Source organism: Dermacentor albipictus, chromosome 4 (assembly GCF_038994185.2).
Source record: "Dermacentor albipictus isolate Rhodes 1998 colony chromosome 4, USDA_Dalb.pri_finalv2, whole genome shotgun sequence".
Taxonomy (NCBI): Eukaryota; Metazoa; Arthropoda; class Arachnida; order Ixodida; family Ixodidae; genus Dermacentor; species Dermacentor albipictus.
In genome coordinates, this window is record NC_091824.1 from 106,239,695 (window position 1) to 106,264,425 (window position 24,731).

At 42.6% G+C, this 24,731-nt stretch overlaps 1 protein-coding gene across 9 annotated transcripts in view; it reads right to left on the bottom strand.

The window, feature by feature from the left end:
• The window catches only part of LOC135920938 (uncharacterized), an 842,780-nt gene that overhangs the window by 430,671 nt on the left and 387,378 nt on the right, over positions 1–24,731 (bottom strand). For all 9 annotated transcript variants that reach the window (XR_011514012.1, XR_011514013.1, XR_011514010.1 and 6 more), the window contains one exon: positions 8,477–8,545. Coding sequence is in view for 2 of the 9 variants with exons in the window: in XM_070537366.1 (XP_070393467.1) it covers positions 8,477–8,545 (69 nt within the window). In the remaining 7 variants the exon portion in view is untranslated. The remainder of the gene's footprint in view (positions 1–8,476; positions 8,546–24,731) is intronic.

Genomic DNA, 24,731 nt, shown 5'->3' on the forward strand with positions numbered 1-24,731 from the left:
CCCGGAAAAAAACTTATTTCGTTTTACTGGAGTTTAGTTCTAGCCTATTAGTTTTAAGCCAGTCAGATAAGTATCTGTGCCAAAAATTCACTTGTTCAAGAAGGTTAAGCTCATTACCGGAGAAGAATACACTGGTGTCATCAGCATGTAGAACTATGTCTGGTGAGAATGGTATGTTCTGAATGTCGTTAACATAAATCAGAAAGAGCGAAGGGCCTAGGATTGACCCTTGTGGAACGCCACATCACTAACCCCAGTCTGTTGCTGACGATTAGTTAAATAGCTTTTTTATTAGTCCTAAAGCCATTTCCATAACTCCGTATTTAGGCAGTTTCACTAATAAAAATGTGGCGCCCAATTGAAATTGAAAGCCTTCTTCAGGTCAAGAAAGATCCTTAAAGGGAGTAATTTATCTTCAAAATTGTCCGCTATTTTTTCCTTTACACTCTAGTAAGGCCGTTTCAGTATATTTCTTTCCTTTTGACAATAATATTGTTGTTTTTATGGTCACCTTCTTCTGTAGTAAATAGTTAGAAAGTCGCAATGTTTATAACGTGTTCCAGATGTTAAGAGAACGTAATAAATAATGTGAATAACCTATAATTAAAAAAAATCACCTCTATTGCGACCCTTCAAGATAATTGATGCCCTTGCGATCTTTATATCATCAAGGAAAATACCAGAACAGAGAATCATGTTAGACTGTTAATATGGACAAGTGCTTTAATGGGCTGAGGTTTTTAGTTCATCTACACCGCATGCACAGTTATTTTTTTTTTATTTTAGCAACGGAATGTATATTTAGATTCAATTGTAGGAAACATATAAACTGAGAGTACAGCACTGTCAGTGACGTAAGAAGTACAACTGTGATTTCTGTCGACAGAGGCCCTAGAAACGCCAGCTCTAAGGAAATGTTCATTAGACTAATTGGCACGTAATGAACCCGAGCATGGTTAAACTTCCATCACAAGCTCGTATTTAACAGGTTTATTATGTTTAAACGAAGTGATTTACTCTTTTCCATACATTTTTCAAGTTATTTGATGCTCTGGCAATTATATTTTCGTAATATGATGCACGTTCATGCTTAATATTGGGGCCTAGTTTATTTCTAATTTTTTAAACGCGTATAAATTGTCTAGGAATTTTCTTTTTATACATAAGCTAAATATCTTCTCCCTCTCTTTTATCCTCTTTACAAGACCTGAATCTATTCATGGCTTGCTGGCTTTCTGGTGTTTACTAAGCGCTGCGACAGGAAATGCTATACTATAAAGGTACTTGATAGCATGTAAATAGAGGTGATACGAAGCCACGGGTTCTTTTATCTGCATTACAGAGTTCCAGTTGGTACCTGCTACTAAATGTTTAAAAAGCGCACTTTTGTGAATAGATAATAGTCTGCACGTGACGGGTGTATTCTGCGTACTTTATACATGCCTGGTCAAGTATGCCGCGAAAAAAATAACAGAAGAAGGACAAGTGGTCCCTTAAATCGGCTATCAATAACCCTGCATCAGCAGGGGTATTCCGCAGGGGATCCAGCAGAGTTTCATAGGCATTCGAAATTCTTGTTGGTGTTTTATTTAATTTTGATAACCAAAAGAAAGAAAATGTCAAGAAGATTTTGCCTAATAACAGTTGTTGATAATAAGGCAATAGCGAAGTTATAAAAAAATATGGCCGACAGTTCAAACTGACAACGGCACTCTAGAACATTTTCGGGGTAATATAGAAACGTGGTAACCAGAATGGGGTTTGTACATAAGGACCATAATGGTGCCCATGCATTTAATAATTAGATATTCATAGTGAGGATCTATTTTTAAGTATTACGAGATGGTTTCATACTAAAGTTGGTTTTCGACATAAGTAGCGAGACCATTTCCCCTTCTGTTTCTTCGCAATATCGCACTACAATTAGGTCCACAGAAATGCGCATCAGCGCAATGAATAAATGTCAAAATGTACAGTATTTATGCCTTGTACATGTATTTGAACAGCCGGCATCAGAGATAGGCCCGGGCTAAAGCTTCCTCTCAATTCATCACGCCGGTTCTATAGGAAATCCACGAAACATAACGCTGACTCTACGCAAGCCCATGACCAAATAAGCCCACGGTGCACAAATAATAAGCAAAAAGAATCAAGAAAGAAAAACCAACGGAAGCTTCGCGGGAGCAGCTTTCCCGGCAAGACATTTCATCCGGTATCCGTACAAGCTGTTTGGCCAGGTGTCGAGCGAAATCGTCGATTCATTGCCAGTCGAGCAAGTAGCTGGTGCCCTGCGAGATAAGACTGATACATAAGGGTGCTCGTTTCCAAGTGCCGAGGTGAAGAAACAGTCTCAGAGTGTGCTTATTTTTATTGCGTTTTCTTCAGTTGTGCGCCACGGCATACGTCATGGCGCTAGTTTCAGTTCTTTAAGGCCGACACACCACGTGTTGGTGAACAAAAGCAAGCAACGTATGTCCAGAATTCCAGGGTATGGCAGCTGCTTTTGAGGGGAAACTGCATCCGTCAGACAATCTCAAACTTTTCCAGAGCGACCGTCGAACCTGTTATGAGTGTTTGTGTAAGGTGTCCGTGCCGAAGCTCTTATTGACACTGGTGCCGCAATTTGTATCATTCGAACTGGTTTATGTTCATGTCTCCAAAAACTGATCACGCCGGTCATACTGGTCATGCGGCTCATACTAGTCATAATATATCGCCTGCGATCCTTCTTTGACTGGAGTGAATGATGCTACAACTAAACCGGCCGCGCAATGTACTGTAAATGTCTATATACCGATGGCATTCATCCCCAGAGAGATACTATGTGAGTGCGCTCATGAACTAATTTTGTGCTAGGATTTCTTGTCGCATGCCTCCGCATCTATCTTTTGTCGCCAGCGCCTTCTATACCTGACCGACAGCGGTCACCAACGATGCATATCTGATACACCACTACTGGTTATGTGTATTGGCCGTCTACAGAAGTAATCATCGCCCGTTCGTTCCGACCAAATGATAGACTTATACGTAATTCTCGGCGCACTCCTTAAACACACTGTTCTTGTTATTCGTTCACTTTTTAATTTTTCTCGAAAACAAATTTCCCAATAAAGAAACAATTGTGTGTTCTTTGTGATAGTGGTCAACATATTTTAGTTTGATTTTTTCGATGCGCCCTGACGTCTATTGTGAGAAATATGATTTTAAAAAAAACATTGAGAGAGGAAAATTACACGAAGAAGGAAAGACAGAGAAATTACCCGGGCTGTCCTCATTTCAGGAAGGGGAAAGGGAAAAAGTAGATAGGAAAGAAAACAGATCTCAAAAAAGGGGGAAAGCCATGAGCCAGTATCAGGCATTATATGCGTTCCGCCTTTGTGGTTTACAAGTAAATACGACAAATAATAAAACCAATAAATAATTATATGCAATTTCGCAAAACTTCTGCGTAATTGGAATATCTCAAATGACAGTCTGACCAGTCAGCGAAAAAGAAGAAGCAATTTCCAAGAATATAGCGAGTCTTTGAAGCACGGCAGTGCAGAGAAAACTATTTTGGTTGAAGATATCCTAATACTTCTAAAGATTCCTAGATGTTTGAGCACAGCAGTATAATGAATAACAAATACAGTGGCTGTTGAAGCAACCATATCACCAATTATCAAATAAAGTTCAATCTGCACGTGCTGTTTGTAATCAGAGATGGAAGTATTCTGACGAAATTAAAGAACACAGTTGTATTCTTTTTATCACGAGTATGTTTTAATATGTCCGGAACTAATTTCTTGTTATAAATATTAAAGCGTGTAATCTGCTTTGATGGAACTTCGGGCTTCACTTGCATGTCTCCCTAAGTTCTCCACATAAAGATTGTTACCGTTCAGGTCATGCTAAGTGTTCAAGTTTAGCAACCCTGTTTATTATAGTTTTCCCAGATTAAAGTTCTTTACTTGTTTCCTCACCAAAGGAAATTTTGCTGCTGAACAGACATTTCCTTTCCACACAGCAATAAAAAACCTAAGAGCTTATACAGTCCTTAATTAAAAATCGTCCGTTGAAATTTAAATGTATAAGCATCAGTAAAGATATGAGAGTAAATACATCAACTACGACAATAATTTAATTATTTATTTACGCTATTTGTTTTGTATTTATCCCGATATTGGGAACATAGCCTGTTGGCAAGAAATATGTCGCCGCTCTTTTGTCAACGGTAAATTCCTTGAACGAGTGAATGCATCACTTCAGGTGAAACACTATTTGTTAGATTAAAATTCAAGCAGGAGCCCATCAAGTACATACCGCTTTGTTCGATGACACGTATTTTTTCCAACTCTTGCGCATTCGATGAAGGAGCCAGCTAGGAAGATAGGTGTCCGTCGAATTCTTCTGATATGGCATTCAGAGAAGTGTGAAAACTTATCTCGTTCTTCCTTGCAATTCTACAGCAAAATAAAAAGAACCCAGCTTAACCTCTCAGACTTTTGGACTATATATATCCGATGCTCCCGATGTACGCCGCTCGCCAATGTCAACGTGCTGGCCAACAGCACGAATATAACGCGCCCCGTAGGAGTTTCGTTTGTAGGCGCCCTTTGAAAAACGGCTCATCTGAGCTTGCGAAGCCCGTATAGCAGCTTCAAGTGAATCTGCGAGGATTACTCCATTACACCGTCGCCCCAAGTGGATGATAACTTGCGACACCGCCTGGCATAGAAACTGCGTAAGAAGTGGGCTCTAGCTTGCATTGGCCGAGAAAAGAAGGTAACGTTACCAAATACATCCCCATGAAGCCATTTGATAAAACTTCATGCAGGAACTACCCCGGAGTTGTCTAAATATGCGTAAGCATTCTGCCACTTGCTCCTCTTTACCCAGCTCAGTGTCATTATCCGTCTTATCAAACTTGGTCGGACCAATATAAACCCTTATCAAGCCTTATCGGTTGTTATCAACCTTATCGAAGAAGATCCTACCTTTAGCAATCCTTATCTGTTGTTATCAATCTTATCGGACTCGGTACGACCCTTATCAACACTTATTGCTCGTTATGAATCTTATAACAATCGATCCGGTTCTTACAAATCATTATGTGTCTTTATCAACCTTATGGGACATGATCCAATCTTTACCAACTTTTGTCGGTCCTTATGAATCTTATATGACTTATCCGACCTTTATCAACCCTTATTAGTCCTTATCAACCTTATCAGAATTGATCCGACCATCATAACCGCTTATCGCTCTTTAGCACCTTATCCACCCATACCAAACCATTATAAATCGTGATAAGACCCACATGACCCCTCATCACTCCTTATCATCCTTGTCAACTCACCGACTGCTTATCTGTCTGTATTGCGCGCGTGAAGCGCACCATGCTCCCTCAAACATCGGCGGCAGTTCAGTCAGTGAAGGAACGCCCCAAGGGAAGGCGCATCTCTAGACTACCGAAACGCATCGGGGATGTCGCCTGTTTGGCATTGAACTTTTGCAAACTCAGAATTTTCCTGCCTACAATGCCCCAGGTCGGGTCTACACGTGGTCCTAGAGGGGACTCTTATTCCGCCAAAACCAAATCTTCATGGCCTTCGTAGAAACTGCTCGCCTTTGACATCTTGTTTTGTGCCGGCGGTAGAACACACTCATCTGGTTCAAATATTTTAAGCTTCGGCGAGCGTGGCCTTTGAGGTCATTATTGCAGTGGATAATACATTCGATTGTGAGCGTGGGGTCGCAAGTTCGAGACTCACCACCGCCAAGGTTTTTCCTGACGATGTCCCTTTTCAAAAACGTCCCTCGTTAGTACCGCGTTTCAAAAATAACAGGAGAACACGCACACAAAAGCTACGGGAACACGATAACTTTTATCTGTAAATGGTCGAAAAGAAAAGGAAGATTTACATCTACGAACACGATGCGTTTTGACATGATCAAAGGTACAATAATGAAATCTTGTATTTTTTTTTACTTTCTTTACGTTAGTTAAATTTAATACTTGATTTTAGTACAAAAGGTTTTCGCTTCATGTTTACCTCCCCCGAGTCCCCAAGGTTACTGCTAAGCCGAGTGGCTGAACTTTGCTAGGGCACGTGGGCTGCTCTTTGCCCTTTGTCACAGCGATTATTGTTGGTCTCGTTGGCTAGCGACTGCTTCTGGGAAGCATGAGTGCTGGAGCATGTGTCTCACTTTCAGGGTGCTATCGTCTGGCATGCATTGTTCTTCGTCGTTCCGGAAATCTCGCGCTTTTAGGTTCCGGTTCTTTGGGATGCGTAAAATAGGAGCCGTTGTATTCTGAATATCGCCCCCCCCCCCCCAAAAAAAAAGAAATACAGTTGAAGGTAGCATAATCACCACCTTAAATTCAGTGTCATTGGTCTACATTCCCTATATATATATATATATATATATATATATATATATATATATATATATATATGAAAGAGAGAAGCGCAACTTTTGATTTATATGAGCGATAGCTCTACTACTCCAGGTACAAACCCAGAAAACGCCTGGTTCCGTAAAGTTTACGTATTGCGGAGAGCTCCGTCGGCACCAAGCAGTGTCTATGTGTTTTCCGTTAAGTTCGTTTCACATGGTGCGAATTTGCCTGCGTTTTCGCACTTGCGAATTCGCAGCTGCGGCAAATGGGCCGTCAGACCCCCCTCCGTACGTGCGATTTTTCGATCTTCGGAGTGCTGAGCTTCTCTGCGAAAACGCACATGCGGCAAGGACGGAGAACCAATCACAACGTGGATCGTAGAGACGTTACTGTGGCCTTTTTACTTAATTTTTGTCTTGATAAAATAACGCACTCAATCACAAACAACTTTCACGAAAACGGTTTCTAAGTTGCTTTACTTTGTTCTTACGGCAGCGAACTGACGCCGAGAATAATTCAGTCCTCCGCTAGGTGCTCGCAAATAAAAAGATCGCTGCGGCCACGATCGGTGCATGTGAAATGGTGATGCGAAGTTCGCATTTGCGGAAATCGTAGCTGCGAAAGACGCAATGCAATATCGCACCATGTGGACCGCTGCCTTTCTTCCTATCTCGTACGCCATCGAGGGACGACACCTGCAACGCTACTCTCACGCTCATTGCGCCAGCCTCCTGAGACGCCTTCATTGCAAAGCTAAACCATGCTATCTCTTTGAATGATTCGCCTTCGCGTAAAATAATTCTTTTTACGCAACAGTTTTGTTTGGTGGACCTAACTTGTTCATTTTTTCAGCGAAGAGAGAGCCGCTTGGAAGCAGTTTATTTATTTATTTATTTATTTATTTATTTATTTATTTATTTATTTATTTATTTATTTATTTATTTATTTATTTATTTATTTATTCATTTATTTATTCATTCATTCATTTATTTAAATTTTTTAGCAATAGCGGAGCAAACGCTATTTTTTCGATTATGAGAGTTACCTCTAACGACGGCTCTTCAACCGTATCTTCCAGGTTTGTTCAAAAATAATTTTTACAGTATAGTGGACCGCTCTTCTTGGTTCGGTTGAGTTTATTTGTCTCTCTCTCTTTGTGAGCGTGTGTGTGTGAGTGTTTGTGCGCACTCTCCGACGTAACCTGAATTGTACTGTTAAACATGTTGCGCTAAAGAAACTTCTTTCAGGGTGAAATTCAGGCAGCAGTCTAACCGGCGTATATGCAATTCCAGTAGTATGTCCACACATCTCGTCACACGAAATTTCGCCACCATCGGATTTCACAACAGTTATCACAATGACCTATACGTACCCGCCTTCGTAACGCACAAAATCGCGCAGTCCCGTTTTTTCCGCACTCCCTCATGTTGCACCATTTTCCTTTGCACGAAAATAATTCGAGTATCTTCTTTCCCGTAAGAAAATATTCGCAGTCTAGTTGCGGTTCTTCTCCTCTGCTGATCCATCAGCAAAGGTCGGCGTAGGCCCAGTGCCTCCTACAGACACCGACACGGGTGAATGTGGACAGCGCTGTCAATAAGGTCAGGCCATCTCCTCCGACAAAGGACTCGCGTGACACAAGGCGAGTACCAATCATCTTTGCATATGCCACGCGCGACCTCCCGGGTTGTTTCTTCCGTCCGCTTGTCAATGTTTCCGTCATCTTTTCGTTTTTTCGCTTTTGTTTTTCTATCCTGGGAGAGATATATAATCGCTGCCTGAGTGGTACGCTGTATAACACGGAAAGGCCGGGATCGCGGTTGGAGCTAGAGCGACGGCGAACCTCTCCGTTGCTGCATGCATTCTGGTGCCCATTTCAGGAACGCGTGTTGACGATACAGCCCAACCAGCCGTAGCTTATTAAGAAGAGTCGAGGGTCGTGCTTCCGTTTCCAGTCTCTGATGGCGGTCGACAATGGCGCACATGTTTTGCCCAGCTGCATGCACGAGGAGCAGTGTCTGCCCGTCAGTGCCACAATGTCTGAAGAAGCTCCGAGAGCACTAGGTTGCGAGGAGAATTGCATTGTTTACTCACCCAGAACAATATTGGCTGCCGTTTTGTATCCAGCTCCTGTCGAGGACGAGTTCCGGTCGAAAACTCCTTCTGCAAGCAAAAAAGAAAGCAGTAAGTAGCGATGCCTTTAAATTGACCATTGTTGTTTATTGCACTGCAAGGTGTAGGCACTTTGTCGGAACATATATAATGAGGAAGTGGTTACAGTATGTAGCTGATAAACAAGATACTAAGGGATTGTTGGAAGCTCGGTTTAGAGGAGGCAAATAATACACGCTTTGGCAGGCTGAGAACAAAGAGTAGACTGGCTTTATTCCACAGTAAGACAGGTTTGCCGAGTTACAGTGGTGGCGCCCCTGTCGGGCAGCCACCCCACGTCCCAAGAAAGAGCAGGGGGCAATGACCCCCACGTGGAGACCTGGCGGGGTAACTGAATTTCACGGAAATGGGGGACAAATCGCAGTGACAGATGGTCGCGACATGATCACTTTGGAGTCGGATATGCAGCAAATACAATACTACATCATCGGAGCATCCTTCATTGAACGTATTTGGACTGTTCAGTGCTGTTCGATGTAACAGACTTCGTAATAACGATAGTTAATAATAACGAATGCTAAGTATAAAAACATGTGTTTTCTCTACATTCTCTGACCTGACAGCACAACTCTGGGCCGTCCAGCGAGCCGAGGAAGCCACTTCGAGACAAGGTCTCGGAACCGCGTCCGCGGCGGGTGCCCAGACCCACTAAATGGACGCCGGACTCAAATCTTGTTGATTTGAAATAAAAGTTTACGCTCTCTCTCTCTACATTCGCGCGCGTTTTCACGAGGTATTAGGTCAAATGCAGGACTTTGTGCGTGAATAATGTCGTTGGCCGGACACGTTGTAGATGACAAAAGAAGTAATCTAGTTTGCCATTATGAACCGTGGGGTGTCTCTGAAGACTGAGAGCTATCTTCTGCCTTCAGGTGCGGCACTTGTTCTTCCCTCTATGCGTAGCTTGGGCCCAGAAACAGCAAAAGAAAATTAATTATTGTACTGTGTAAAGTGACTTCGCTTTTTCTACGAGTGAAGCTTCTTCGGGAAGATTAAGAACTAACGAAGTGTAAAGGCCCGCTCACAGACGCAAGAAATCTTGGAAGATATTGCTGCAGGCCTGTTATTATAAACGTCTACTTGATTGTGTAAGCATAAGCTCTTTGTTGCTGGAGTTTTATGCAGCATATAAATATATTTTGTTTTACTTGCAGGTTAAGTTGAAGCAAGCCTGGAAAACTTATACTATAGCGCTTCCAGCGTCAGTAGCGTGTTTTAATGAATTCTGGCCATAGCGTTATCAACGCTCCATAAATGGGATCCTGGTAGGAGCAATAGGAAATCGCCAGATTTAAGCTAAGCTTGTTTCCTACTCGTCCGCAGCTTTGAAAATAAGTTGTTTCTTTTCTGCGGGGGGGGGGGGGGGGGAAGGGGGGGAAGTAGTCAGAAATATATGTACGTTATTCCTCATGTTTATTGGCTCTGTGACCTCATTCAGTTGTTTGTCAAAGCAGTGCTATTTCTAAATGTACTGCGCAAGTATTTGTGTGTGTCTTGTTACGTTTTTCCTATTCTTCAATAGCATTAACATGTATTTGGCGCTAGCTGATTAGCTTTCAGCCAACATTTTCATTTATTTTATCGAAATAAAGACCTCAGCGTTGCGGATGTACAAAGTTCCTGCGACAATTTTTTTTTTTTGTCTTTAGGAGCAAGTTGAGCCTTTTGAACCTAAAACCTCATTTGCCAGTTTGAAATATTGCAATGTCGAAGATGGGAACGATACGACTTTGCCTAAGACCACTCGTGTTGTTTTTATGATTGTTATTGTTATCCTCTTGTCTGCTGTTTTCACGCCCTAACACCGCAAAGACATTCCCCAGTTTCTCAGCTTTTCACGTTTATTACCTTCTCCTTTCCACATCAAAAAATGTCGGATAAATATATTTTAAGAATGCGCATAATTTTAATTAGAAAAGAAAGAAACAATAAATATACTTAAGTAATGGCTCCAGACCTATTTAGTAAGATCGGTAGGGGTTAGGTGTGATCGGCGAAGTACGACTCATTATGAAAGCCTCACATGCTACGTTCTATGGTCAGTTAAGTGTCCCTTTAGCATTAGCGGCGCAAAATGGCGCAACCTTCTTATATCCGTACATTTCCCGGAATGTCTGTAGTACTTCGCATTGCCACACGAAGTGATGACCCCTCGGAGTTACCTCCATTGTGCACGCATATGATTTCACTCGCGGAAGGTCGGCCCAAGGTCATTGCGCTGCCTTAACCACTGCCATAAGGGGAACGATTTCTTCCGTCCTGGCGTATTCTGCTGTGACCTTATTCAACAACTCTGGTGGCCCCTCGCAATGACCCTTTAGGAAGGGTGTCATCTGGCTGCGGAATCACAGCAAGAAGGTTTTCTTCTGTGGCGTTTCTGGAACCATTGCTCTTAGAGGATTGCTTTAAAACCTTTTGAGGTGAGTCAGTGGGTTCGAAGCGGTGTTAGCCGAGACTCGCTTTCCAGCCCGTGGGGCCACTCATTGTTGCAGCTTGCAGCGTGGCTTGGTACCTACTTGACGGCCCTCTTGTGACCTGCCTCCTTTGAAATTTTAGGAAACACAGCCGTCACGGAAAAGACATTGCTCGTACTACTTTGAGGTTTCTTTTTTATTCTTACTCCTGGTTTCTTCGCAACTATTCGCTTGAGTAGAATTGACACATTCAGAATGGACGTACAGATAGAAGCAGGGGAGCTTAACTGAGAACGGATCTCATTGTTTACCCCGGGTGAAGTATACAGTGGGTAGTAAACGAATGCACAACAAAAGAAATTGAACGAACAAAAAAAATGGGCTTCCTTTTCTTTTTGATTTTCTTTGGTTTCATTTTGGACCCTTAACATGCGTAGTCTGCAAAACTGTGAGCTGATATTCGAGCTCTGGGATTTCTGTACTCTCACTTGTTAATGGAACTCTGTGTGTTCATGTCTGTTCTTGTGATGTCTTTTCCTGCTCTTGCCTTTACTCTTGCGCTGTGGAGCTTTCCCAAACGTTCACGCTCTTTTTCGGTATTCAGTGGTATTCTTCGGTATTTTTCAATGTCGTTGCTGCTTTCCTATTTAGTTTGACTTCCACCGAGCTGTAACCGCTGCCTCTAAAGGCACGAACTTCTCCTATAAATTCACGTAAAATGAAAATAATAATGTTATGCCAAACAGGTACGAAAGGGACAGAAAGGGCTGAGGCAGCAAGACGAGAAAGACAAGTGCTCACTGGCGATGTTGTAAAGTGTGAAAAGAAGACGAAGAAATATAAACTTAAATGGAGCCAAAGGACAGGGTTTCTTTTCTTAGGCTGCGGTCAAGACTCGACAGCATCACGCAAGATTTGGCCGGTTTTCGCCTAAGGGCGCGGCCCCAATGCGGCTCACGTCTTCCTTGATGTCGAGGTCATTACGTCCGAGGGTCCGTGGGCACCGTACGCTTGGATAGAGACGCAGGAGGGTCGCACGCTCCACGCTAATGGACGTCATGCTGAGCTTTGAAGACGTGTGGCACGCTCCGTGCCTCTTTATCTCGCTCGCGTGTCCTTTGACGTAAGACTAGCCAGGGAGCAAGAAAAAAAATGAGGTCACAGGTGTTGGAAAAAAGGGTGGTTGGTGACGCGAAACGCGGTTGCATATTTAAGCAAAGCCTCGGCGCTTTGGTGGGCCGCTGCGGTGCCTGGAAGCGTTACATGCCAGCTGCGTCTTCACGACCCAACTCTGATTTCGCGGCTACCCTGTTAAGATGACGCGGAAGGCCAAAATTTCGGACTGTAGAGCTGATGGTCCTTATATAAGCCAGATGAACTTTGATGATCATGAAGGAGTAAGAAGAAATAGGAAGTGAGATTTTGTGAAGTCCCCACCAACAACACTCCCTTTAGCCGAAATGTAAGCACCCCAGAACTCAGCTAATTTACGTGCAACATATATCATGAAGAGGACAACGGCATAGGACCCAGGACATAGAAAGTACGCTTATCGGCTCCTCTTAATCACGCACTAATTTACACAGTTTCATAGCACCAACCCTCGAAAGCACCGAACTGGTTTGTCTTGCTCGGGTATGGCGTTTCACAGGGACAGCTCCCGCGTAACCAGGTTCTCAACCCCCTACATCTGGGTACCGGCGCTTCTATGGCAGTGGCTACTCAGTAGCTAAAGTAATAAGTTGCATTGGCCCAAACTTTAGCTGTGAACCTCGCGATTGCGATCGATGCACGCAACATTCCAAGCTTTGCAAAGGAAAAATGGTGCTAGCTGTAGGGCGTTTCTAGCCTTGCCAAGGCAGGCCGGCAATTGCTGCACCCGAGAGCCTCCTCTTAAAGCGCAGGCAGAAACGCGTCACAAATTTAAACGCTGTGTGACCAGGTCTAACACTACCCAGACATATCACGACGATTATACGGATCAGAGGCGGAGTACCATGCACTACTATGCCAACTTCACCCTGTGTTCAATAGGCGTGCATACTACTTCAAGAGATTGGTGATGTTTAGCATTACATGCCACTACGTCGCGGAAGTTCATGATTGGAAACAATTCCCATTAGCATCGAGCCACCATTAAATTGAATTCTGAGGTACGATCTGGTTATAAACGCAGGGCTCCGGTTTAATTTTGACCATTTCGAGTTGTCTACCGTGCACCGTGGACCTAATGCACGGTACATCGGCGCTTCTTTTTTTTTGTTTTTTTTTCATTTCGCCTCCATCGTAATGTGGCCGCTGCGGTCAGAACTCGGTCCCGCGAACTCGTGCTCAGCAGCGCGACGCCATAGCCCCTAAGCCACCACTGCAGGTAATCAAGCCATCACGCTTCGTACTTGAAGAACTGCCATCAAGCCATGTGCTAGATTTCTAAGAAAGAGAACAAAAATGTAGACACACTGATTATTGTTTTCGGGATCTATTACCAACACATGCTATAGAACAAAAGTTAGGTGCTTTCAAACAAGTGTTTGCTAGAGGACAAGAGCATCCAAAGACCAAGGTGAGAACAAAAAAATAAAAATAAAAGACGATTAGTTGCCAGATATAATGCATGACAGAAAAGGACACAACTTTCGAACAATGAAATCTGCAAGGAAACGTGAGCGGCAACGGCAGCGTTGGTTCTGCATTCAAGACCTGTGGTAGAGCCTGCTTAATATAGGAAATGAACTCGTGATGCACACCTCAAGTGTCACGCGGTGTGTCTTAAACGTGATACAAACAAACCTCGGCAAAAATCTTGTGTCTGCGTTCTGCAGTTGTGGATTGATTGCAGGGAAGAGCGACAAAAGATTAATTATGTGCAAAGCATAGAGATCGGCCTGCGGTACACTGTTCTAGCCACCTACCGTGCGCGGTGAGCAGGGGATAAGGGAGGAAAAAAAGAAGGAAAAAAAGGACAAAATAGGCGACAATGACGACAGAGGGAAGAGGCAAAACACACAACGGGAAAGTCTGCACATAGCGTAAAGTACAGGCGCACATTTTTTTTTTTAAATATAGAGTGAGACCTGGATGGTGTGTAAACAAGATTCATATTTCACAACAAGGACCCGATATAACGTCGTTTAACAAAGGTTTGCAGTCCAAAGGGGCAAGAATATCAGTTATCATTAGTCGATCTTCCATGCACTCAGGGCAGTTACATTGTACAGGCTTTATGGATTCATACACATGGCCCATCTGACATTCTGGAGACTCAGTACGTCGTATTAAGTGCCCGTTGAAGACCTCATCGTGCCGATGAAACGCTTATGTTGGAAACCATGTGAAGCGGTTAATCGAACGCTATACAACGAAGGACAATGTGTACAATGGCGTTTATTTCCATCCTGCGCCGCGTGAAACCTTGTGCCATGCTTATGTTCATGCATCGCAGAGATAACGACATTATTATCATGCAACCTGCTTTTTTTTATGGTTCACTGAAAGCAGCGACTGAAACAACCAAGTAATTTCTAGTTACCTTGCTCATTGTTGCTGCTTTGGATGCGAGCCTACTGCGCCAGAGATGACAAAAACAACAACAAAAAAAAGCTTCACTGAAAGTAGTGACTGAGATAACCAAGTAACTTCTAGTTACCTTGCCGAGTGTTACTGCTTTCGATGCCAACCTATTGCGCCAGAGATGACAAATGACAAAAAAAAGCTAAAGCAAAGGAAATGCATTTATCCTCACTCCAGATGAATACAACTTACTTCAATGTCAGGCCAACTGCCTCTCTTCTTCTAAACCTGAATTAATATGACTGCATTATTCCCCTCCTCGCCGCGTTTACCCCGCTGCCTTTCGCGCGGGCATTTCAGCATCTTTGAAAGTACGCCTCCCAAAGGCTTCCCGGTACCACAACAACTGCACGTTTTCAATTGCTCATGCCAGCGTTACAAATATCAGACCACTGAAACTCTCACTTCGCGCTTTCGAGATTTATACTTCCACATTGGTTCTCGCGTGCCTATAGCTCATGATCACCGTCTTCTAACTTCTAAATCTAAGCACACACATTTCGAAATCATATCTTGTTGCAAAATATATGTATTATCAAGAAGGCGGCATACTCGCGGGCTATACAAATAAACAGGAATATTGGATTTATTACTTTGGAACGTTTCTTTTGTGTCCTTCATATGTCCTCACCTACACGAACCTGTGAAAATGTTTGCTTACGGAGTGCTTACACACATTTCTTTTTCATTAGCTATCGCAAGCTCCGTCCATCGCGCTTATCAAAGCTGAGGTCGAGTTTGCCAAGGCGAACGGGTGCAAGTGAACGATGTATGTCTGACCCGAACTATGATCACATTTCGTGAACTTGTCATATCTTTTATACCCCCCCCCCCCCCCGCGCGCCATATCTATAAAACAATTCAAAAGAACTGAGCGGAAAACACCGTGGATCACGCGGAGCATAATTCACCTAAAACGAAAACTAAAAAGACGTCGAAGAAAAAGGATAAATTCTGCGGAGATAATAGAGCTGGCATGCAAATTGAAATTAGAAATAAAAGCTGCAAAAGACGACTTCTTTTCAAATAAGTTAACAAATTTCATAAAGAACCAACCGCAAAAGTTTTGGCGCTACTTGTCGAAGCCAGAAGGCGTGAGCAGTAAAATAGAAGTGGCAGGTTTGGTCATAGAAGAAAAGCGCGATGTAGCAAATACATTTAACACCTATTTCCAATCCGTTTTCACGCGCTGGCCAATATCGAGTGCGCCCGTGACAGCCACTGACACCCGGATGGGCGGAGTTGTGATAACAGAGTCGGGCATTTTAAATTTGCTTTTGGAAATAGACACCAAGAAGGCGCCGGGGCCCGATAATATATCAAATGAATTTTTGAAACGATACGCGCAGCAGCTGTCTCCCTTTTTGCAAAGTATCTTTTCTGAATCGCTGAGTACAGCCTCTCTTCCCAAGGATTGGCTATGTGCCAAAGTAATACCCATTCATAAAGAAGGCAATAAATTACACGTGGAAACATATAGACCAATATCACTAACCTGCTGCAGCTGTAAATTAATGGAACACATAGTAAGTAAAGCCGTTATGACATACTTAGAAGAAAATAATATATTATATCCTAAGCAACACGGTTTTAGAAGAGGCTTGTCAACTATAACACAGTTATTAGAAATAACACATGACTTCGCATCAATAATTAACTCCAAATTCCAAGCTGATGCTATTTTTATTGATTTTTCGAAGGCTTATGATCACGTCGTGCACTATAAACTAATCGAGAAAATAAAGTCTATCGGAATTGAGCACAATGTAGTAGAATGGATAGCAGCCTATCTGTCAAACCGAACTCAGTATGTTACTATAAATAATTATGACTCTGACCAACTCGAAGTTTATTCAGGGGTACCACAGGGGTCCGTATTGGGGCCATTATTATTTCTCATATATGTTAACGACATCGCTGATTGTACAGAAAATCGAGTAAAATTGCGGCTCTTCGCCGATGACTTGGTAATTTATACAAGCGTGCAAGGAATCGAGGACCAGCTTAGACTAAATACTACACTAAGCAATATAGCCCGCTGGTGTGACATGTGGGGAATGGAAATTAATCTTAAGAAAACACAGTATATGACCATAACTCATAGAAAGTCGATCTTTAGGTTCAATTATACATTAAACGGCAACGATTAAATACAAACTGACACAGTAAAATATTTAGGCATAACCTTTACAAGCGCGTTAAAATGAAATACCCCATATCGATAATATATGCACGAAGGCCTTCCGAACACTCGGTTTCTTGCGAAGAAAATTAACTGCAGCACCATCCTACGTGAAACTAACAGCATATAGAACTTTAGTAAGGCCAATTCTTGAGTATGGTAGCATAGTGTGGAACCCGCACCAGAAAGGACTCTCACAGAAATTAGAGAGCATTCAAAATAAAGCGTTGCGATTTATTTGCCATAAGTATTCTCGACACGAAAGCGTAAGTGCTCTTAGAAACCAGGCAGCACTGCCTACCCTTGTTTGTCGGCGTCGTGTGGCTGCCATGAAATTTCTTTTTATGCTATGTAATGACAAAATTAATATAGATAAGCGAGATTACGTGCAGCCACCACACCGACACTCCAATAGAACGTGTCATAATAAACACATCAGGCAATATCCGACACAGTGCGACACGTTCAGCTATTCATATTTCCCATGGGCAATTGAAATCTGGAATTCGTTACCAAAGGAAATTGTAGACTCAGATTCTGTGGACGGCTTTGTCGCAAAATTGGAGTCATATTTTGGCTGTTCATGAAAGTAGTTGAGCGCATAGTTTAAAGGTAATGCGTTGGTTGATTGACTGGACACTAGTGCACGTGTGATTGCATTTCAGATGTAAATATTGCAATGTGCTGAGTAGTGGTGTTGTATAGATCCACAATAACTACAAGAATATTATACGACAGATATTGCAATTGTTTTGAGTACCTTTTCCCTGATTCATGTGAAACAAGAAAGGGTGTCTTGCGTTGTATACCAGTGCTGTTGTATGGCATTTTTTTTTGCTTTATATGTTTTTTGTTTTTGTTTTTTCCTGTTTTTCCCATGCTCGTGTGTGTATATTGTACAATCCACTTCCTGTTTGGGCCTGTGCAAAGGCCTACAGTATTGTTAAATAAATAAATAAATAAATAAATATCTCCTTGTATATAAGCGCGTTATTTAACAGTATTAAACAGTTGGTAGTTTGCGCTACGTCCGTCCACGTCCTGTCCTTCCTTAATATCGTCTGTGTAAAACTGAGCGCAATATAACCATGAACGTTCACCAACTAGCCCCCTTCATTGCTTATATGATGCCTGAAGCAGGTGAGTTTATATTGTTACGGAATGATAAAAGAAGAGAGAGGAAGAAGAAGATCGGCAGGCACTGGCTGCTGCGCGTTGTTACTAGTCAGCTATCTTAACCTCATTGACTCTGCTTGTACATACATCGTAAACACAGTTTGTCTATAGCCCCAACATCCCCGTAACAATATATTGGGTGGACATCTCTATAATTTCCTTCGAGTTGCCCCGTCAGAGCAGCTTTCATATTCTACTGCTGAATACTCTGTTAAAAAGCAGTAAAGCTTTAGAATCTATTTCGCCGTGTTTTAAACCATGTCTCTCTCATCTAAATGAATGAATTTCAGGTATGTGTTATTGTTATTGCGTATACCAGGCGTCTTCTTGGGCTGTTCTTTATGCATGTTTTGTTTATTGGCTCTGTATAAGGCTCCGAAAACTACGGAATTTTACTTTCAAGTTCATATTGCCTGGTCACACTCATCACCCACTTTAAGGCTCGTTTCCTTTTACTCTTTTCTGTCATCATACCGCTTTCCATGGTATAGTTGCCGATCTTATATACGACTCAATGACACTCATGTCTTTTTTCATTATTTTTTCATGGAAGGTAACTTAAGAGCAACACAAACACTACAAAATGACCTCCGACGATGAACTGTTTCAGCAGAAGTGAATATCACAAAAGTTCATCGGAAAAAGTCAGAGCCGCATTACAGCGAAAACACTAGCCAATAGTGTCGCAATAACTTTAGATATACTCCATAGGTCTGATCAGATTTCGCAATGGATGGGATTTTAATTTTGCTGAAACAAATAAGCGCTATTACCTCTTTCAAATGTGCCTTCTTATACTGATGGCAGTTTATACCGTACCGTTCACTCGTCCAGACTCTGCCGAGCTTGGTTTTTGTCACGCGAAAGCAATGAAGTATAAAACAAAACAGTGTTATGGATCGCCGTCACGGAGAACATTAGATTCAACAGTACTGATATTGCACTCTCTCAATATGTGGCGTACTTCGCTTCTGGCCGCGAAAAAACTATTTTTTGTTGCTCTCGCTTTTTTTTTTATAGAAAGTCTGCGCTTTGTATACACCGAAACGCTTCAGCCTTTTCATTTCAGCTTAAATTCGAGAGCCATAGCCTGCAGAAAATGATAGCAAAAGCACTTCGATGCAGAACTGTTACGTAATTTTGATACATTGGGTGTGCCTAGAAATTTCAGTCGTCAGCTAGTCTAGATATAAAACGCGAATCTGGCAATCATCAGACCTGCGCCGCTGAAGGCGTGTTAATATAACTTTTTTCAGTTACCAGATTACCGCCGGACAAATAAAAAAAAAAGTTTTCTTCAGGTGAAAAAAAAAGCAACGCAAGTACTGCGGTTCTATTCAGAGTTTGAAGTCCAACTTTAAAAGACGAAACGTCCATGAATAAAGGCAATGAACCTTTCAGCTGAATTAAATAGTGTCGGCTTTCTTCTTGTGAAGTTTGGTTTTAACAATTTCGCTAAGATGACCACCACCATCCTTTCACAAATGTGCGACGCGTACAAATGTTGCAGGATATGTCGGCAGGCTAGCTGATTATGAGTATGTTTTTCATGCAGCGCTTATGAACAATGCTCGACGGACGAGCCGAACGTCCGTCCTCCACTGCTCTACCGGCTGTATACAGTATAACATACGGCATAATCACGTGCAAATAAAGTTTGCACAAATATATACAGCTAGAAAGTCTGGTTTTGTTAATATTTCTGCTAGAACGTTCACGTTATCCTAAAATTCGGAACACTTTCTGATAAGTTTTTATCAATGCGTGACACAAAAAAAAAATGTGTTTTCAGAAAAGCAATGAACCGAATGCATGTTTGCGCTTTTATTATTGTGACGCTTCTTGTTGAATTATGCACTAACGCGTCAACGCAACGAACTATCGTATAATCTCGAGTAAAGGCCCTACCCGTGTATGGACCGCACCTCCAACTTGGGAGTCCGAAATTCGGAGAGAAAAGAGAGCATCCCAACCGAGAAGCCATCGTGTTCGGTGCGCTAATGACGCGCGCAGACATAAGACAATTTTCACGCCTCGCTAATTGATGACAAGAGGTCCAGACGTCAGACGTCTGACGTCCAGGACGCGTGACCACGACCGGTACCTCGATGGCAGCGCGCAAGTGGCCAGCGCCATCTTTTCTTTCTGTGGTCAGCTTTCACAGAGAGTTCAGCCAGCGACTTCGGCTCATCTGCAAGCTGCCGGGAGTCGGCAATGGGGAGGAAGCTTCTGTAGACGTGAGACTCCGCATCTTAAGTTTAAGGTTGTCGTATATGCCGAAGACCATGGCAAGCGAACCGGAAGACGCAGCTAAGGTGTCGATGACTAGTGCGTACGTCGGCGGCTCAAGCAGAAAGAGAACTTCGCCGCTACGAAGAAGTCGAGGCAGGCGTTATGTGGGAACGCGTGCAGCCTCCCGCGGCTCCTAGTCAGAAAAATTATACCAAATTTCCCGGTCCCTCGTTCGCGCCGCACGTCGTTAAAAAAAAGACAAAAAAAACGTGCGGCCCTTAAACGTTTCTCCACGTGTCTGCCGCCTCTAACAGCGTTGTTAAGCGAGAGTGACCTAGTGTCGCAATATTGAGAGCAAATGAGCGTAAATGTTTTATTTACATTCCTTCGAGTGTTATTTTATGTTCCAGTTTTCGGTCCCTTTTGTAAAATAGCAATTTGTTTTTTGCGTCGCAACTGCTAATACTTGTATGTGTATGAAGGGGAAAAAGGAAGACGTTGCGCATTCGGGAGCAGTCTAACCCCTTTATTTTATTTTATATATACATTTATTGCCTGCCTTTTTCTAAAGCATGTGCTCTCTGAATGCTGCAAGACTGTTATTCGTTATGAAATCGGTTTACTTTTCTCTCGTTCGCTCTTTCTTTATTTTTACCAAAGTAACTGCTCCGTGTATGGTAGCGAACCACTCCCATTCCCTGTATAGACTCCCTGCACTTTGTGCCATCTTTTTATTCATGCAGCAATACAACGCCGCTGTAGAGAGGGCGTCCAGATAGTTGTTGCCAGAATTTCCACTATCATAAATAAAGCATTGAACAATTGATGAAAATAGATGCCACGGCCATACCTATTTCAGTTTCTGCAAGACATTATATGTTCGCATCCTTCTTCGGCTTGTGCATATACGTATAACCTTCTCCTATAAGAAGGGACAATATCCTGAGAATAGGCGGGGCCAGAAACCGGAGCTTCAGAGATCGGAGCTTCACGAGACAACCCCGTCCCGACAAACCTTGCGTCATGAGTGCAGGCATCATACAAAGCCATATGTACGCTGCCGCAAATTAAGCGTTGCTAAAAAACGAAATCATTCCTTTATCTCCGCATTGGTGCGCTTACTAATTCTGTTGAGCGTTACCAAAGCGCCCGCTCCATTGTGAAATAATTTGAACGATGTTTTCATCACTGACATTATAAGGAACTACGGCTTTGTGAGCTTCAGATATATAAAAAGTGTTACGACGAATATTTTTGTTACATTATTTTATTGCATAGCGATTTCATATATTCTAAGTAAGTATGACACGATGTTGATATCTAATGAAAAGTTTTAAGCCATTCAGGAAGTACTAATAATGTTCACAACGCTCCTGCTGTACCTAAAGCTTATTATTTTGGTCACCATAAGTTGTCATTCTCCGAACAGCTCAGCGCAGTCCCTTGCAAATGTTTGTATAGAAATGACGAAAGGCATGGTTAAGCACAGGCTGGCACATGGCCTTCGAGAACATGTCATTCTTTTGAGCTCCAAGCAAGATCTATGTGCCGTTAATTGAAACAAAACCAGAACAGCTTGTGTAACACCTCCTCAGGACTCCTTTTCGCCGAATTATGTCGTCGCTAATTACGTGATGTTTCGAGGTACACACGCGATAACTCGCGCTGACCACTACTTGTCAGAGGAGTGTCTCTCTTTGTCTTCGACGATGCACTTCCCTCCCTGATTGTTTTTCATTACAAGTCAACCCTGCATTCCTGCGGCTATGCATACTTTTCCGAGAAGCTTCGCCTTGCGATGCTGTTGTGCCACTCCCAGCGGGGCTCTTAACAAGAAAGTGAAGTGCGTTTATTTCTCCATTGTTCTCTAAAGTATTCGCCGTACGCGTGCGGCCAGCCCATTACCATAGAAATTAGCTTCGGCTCACTCGTGAGCGGTGCTGAAAGACGCTGTATTCTCGCCACCGGCTTTTGCTTCCCCATTCATAGGACTCCTTGGAGGACCTCTTGGGACGAAATCAAGACGCGCGAGAGAAGGTGAGGCCACAAATGAATAGCTCCGCCAGGACCTCTCTCTGTAGGGTTTCCCACACGTCCTACTTGCGTACTGAAGAGACCACTGGCCCATTGTCCTGGTCTTCTTTTCCGGGGAGCCCTTGTGCATGAGCTCGTAAAAAAGGTTGCTTGAGCATGCCACGGAGCTGCACGCCAAAGACAAACTGCAGACCTTTGCTTAGTCCTGACACTGAAGTTGAGCGTGAGAAAGAGTAAGGTGATCCTTACTTAATAATCATTGTGCTGGTAGCTTGGTTTGGTTTAGTGCTGAATCACGGTAAGCAACAAGCAAGATGTAATTTAAGAGGGAACAAGCCTTCAAAGAGACGCAGTTTCACTGATGAAATTCATCCAATTTCATCGTCTGCACAACAGTATTCAGTAAACACTTAAAAAAGCTTGCACCCTTTGGGGCTCATTTTGTCCCACATGTATAACTGGCATTTATCTTGTGGATCTTTCCTTTATTTAACGCCGGGAACCCGGTGCTTCCAGGTCACATGTGTAATCAACGAGAAGACAAGAAAACGAGGGACCAATTTTTATTAATCATGTCATAAGAAGTCAACAAAATCACCAAAAATAGTATAGAGGAAATTACACGCACTGATTTATTGAATCAAAGAGCTGATAAATTAGGGAAAATTAAAGTGTATGAAAAAGCAATTGTCCGCAGGTGGGGCACGAGCCTATGTCATCGCATTACTTGTGCGGTGCTCTTACGAATTGAGCTACCGCGGCGCGGTTTTGTCCTCCGCTTTCTAGGGTATTTATGTTTATCTACTAGAACTAAACCTGAAAGTGTTAGCCAGCGCCGCACATCACGGTTTTGACGGTGGATGTTCCACATCCGCAGTAGCTCAACTGGTAAGGGCTTTGCACGCTAAATGCGATGACGTAGGTTTTGGCCCCAACTGCATAGTTTTTTATCCACTTTCGTTTTCATTATATTTATCATTTCTTTAATTAAATTATTAAGTACACGTAATTTCGCCTATGCTGTCCTTGGTGTCTTTGTTTGTTGGCGTCTTATGATGTGCGTAATCAGCGTGAGATAGCATTTTCGACAGGAAAGCAGCGAGCGCAATGTTTTCAAGAAAAGGAAACGCAAGCAAGACAAATGATGATTATTCTTCTGTGAAAAGATAAGCCCCAAATGGTGTAAACATTTTTAAGCCTGTAGCCTATTTTCTATGTCTACCAAAAACCTAAAGGCCTCTACAATATCACAGATACTCAGTCATCAAACTGTTTTCTGCACAAGTTTTAGAAGGAAACATAAAAGAGCTATATTGGCTCCCAAAATATTGAGAAGAATATCCCACAGATTACACATTATAGATTATCGTTACAATGTTTCCCAAGTAGTCGTAATTAAACAGCGATGGTGTTGAAAAATAAATGCATTTACGTGTTTGAGCGGGAGTATTAACCGACTTTAAGCATTACACGTTCAAGCCTACATTTTGTATAGGTGGCGCAGGAGAAGCGAGTGGGACGTTATCTGCGATACCTATTTTAAGCACTGCAAATATTACCAGAAAAAAAAAACGATGTGGAGGAGACATCAAATGCATGGAAAACAAATGTACCTTGCACTCTTTTGTGTCAAGAAAATAATGCAACATGCAATCCTTTATTATTCAGATGTCTACTAATGTATGTATACATACAGTCATCGATGCGAAAACTGTGGCGGGCATTGTTCTCACAATAAATAACACCAAGGGGATTGTGTTTTGCTCTTTCAAGTGCGGTAATGATAGGGAAACATAAAGAACCACATGCCATACAGCCGCAAAATTCAGAAGCGGTCAAAGGAAATCGCCTAAGTGAATACAATGACGCCAAAATCCGCCATTTCATTTACTTTCTTTTTTTGCCGGTATGATTTTACGAAGCCGTCATAAGTCAAGTTGAAAACACACAACACACGCGAGTAGAAGTATAGCTGCCGACAAACTGAAGACTGAGCTCCCGACTGGTGCACTCAGTGTATCTACCATAACAATGGAAGCTACTAACTCTCATAACAATCATGGGAAGTTCTATCAGTGCTCACAAATAGCCCCGATGCTGTTTCTAGCAGAAACGCTATCCCCTCCACCTAAAACTCATCAGAATATTACTGCCTATCAGGAACTCAGCGAAAACTAATCGGAATGTTCACACGCCACATCAGTGGCACTGAAATATATACACGTGAAGTGTATGTACTGCGTGCATCACATCTACATTTATGCAATGCTTGATGTCCCCCCTTTTTTTCCCAACACTGCAACGTCATCCGCTTCGTTCATGCCAGCCTTGGTGTCAAGACATCGTCGCCTGGTGGTGTACGTCACATCAGCCTGTTCTTTCCACGTATCCGCATCGTGTTTCACATCAGATTCTTTTCATCTATGAACACAGAAAGAAATGCCCTCTTTATTGAGAAAGTCGCGCTGTTCTATGTAACCTTCATATCGGGTTACCGTCAAGGCAAGGACACTCGAGGTTGCGACAGTCTACACTACAGAAAGTTGTCGACATCCACGCGTCAGCACGA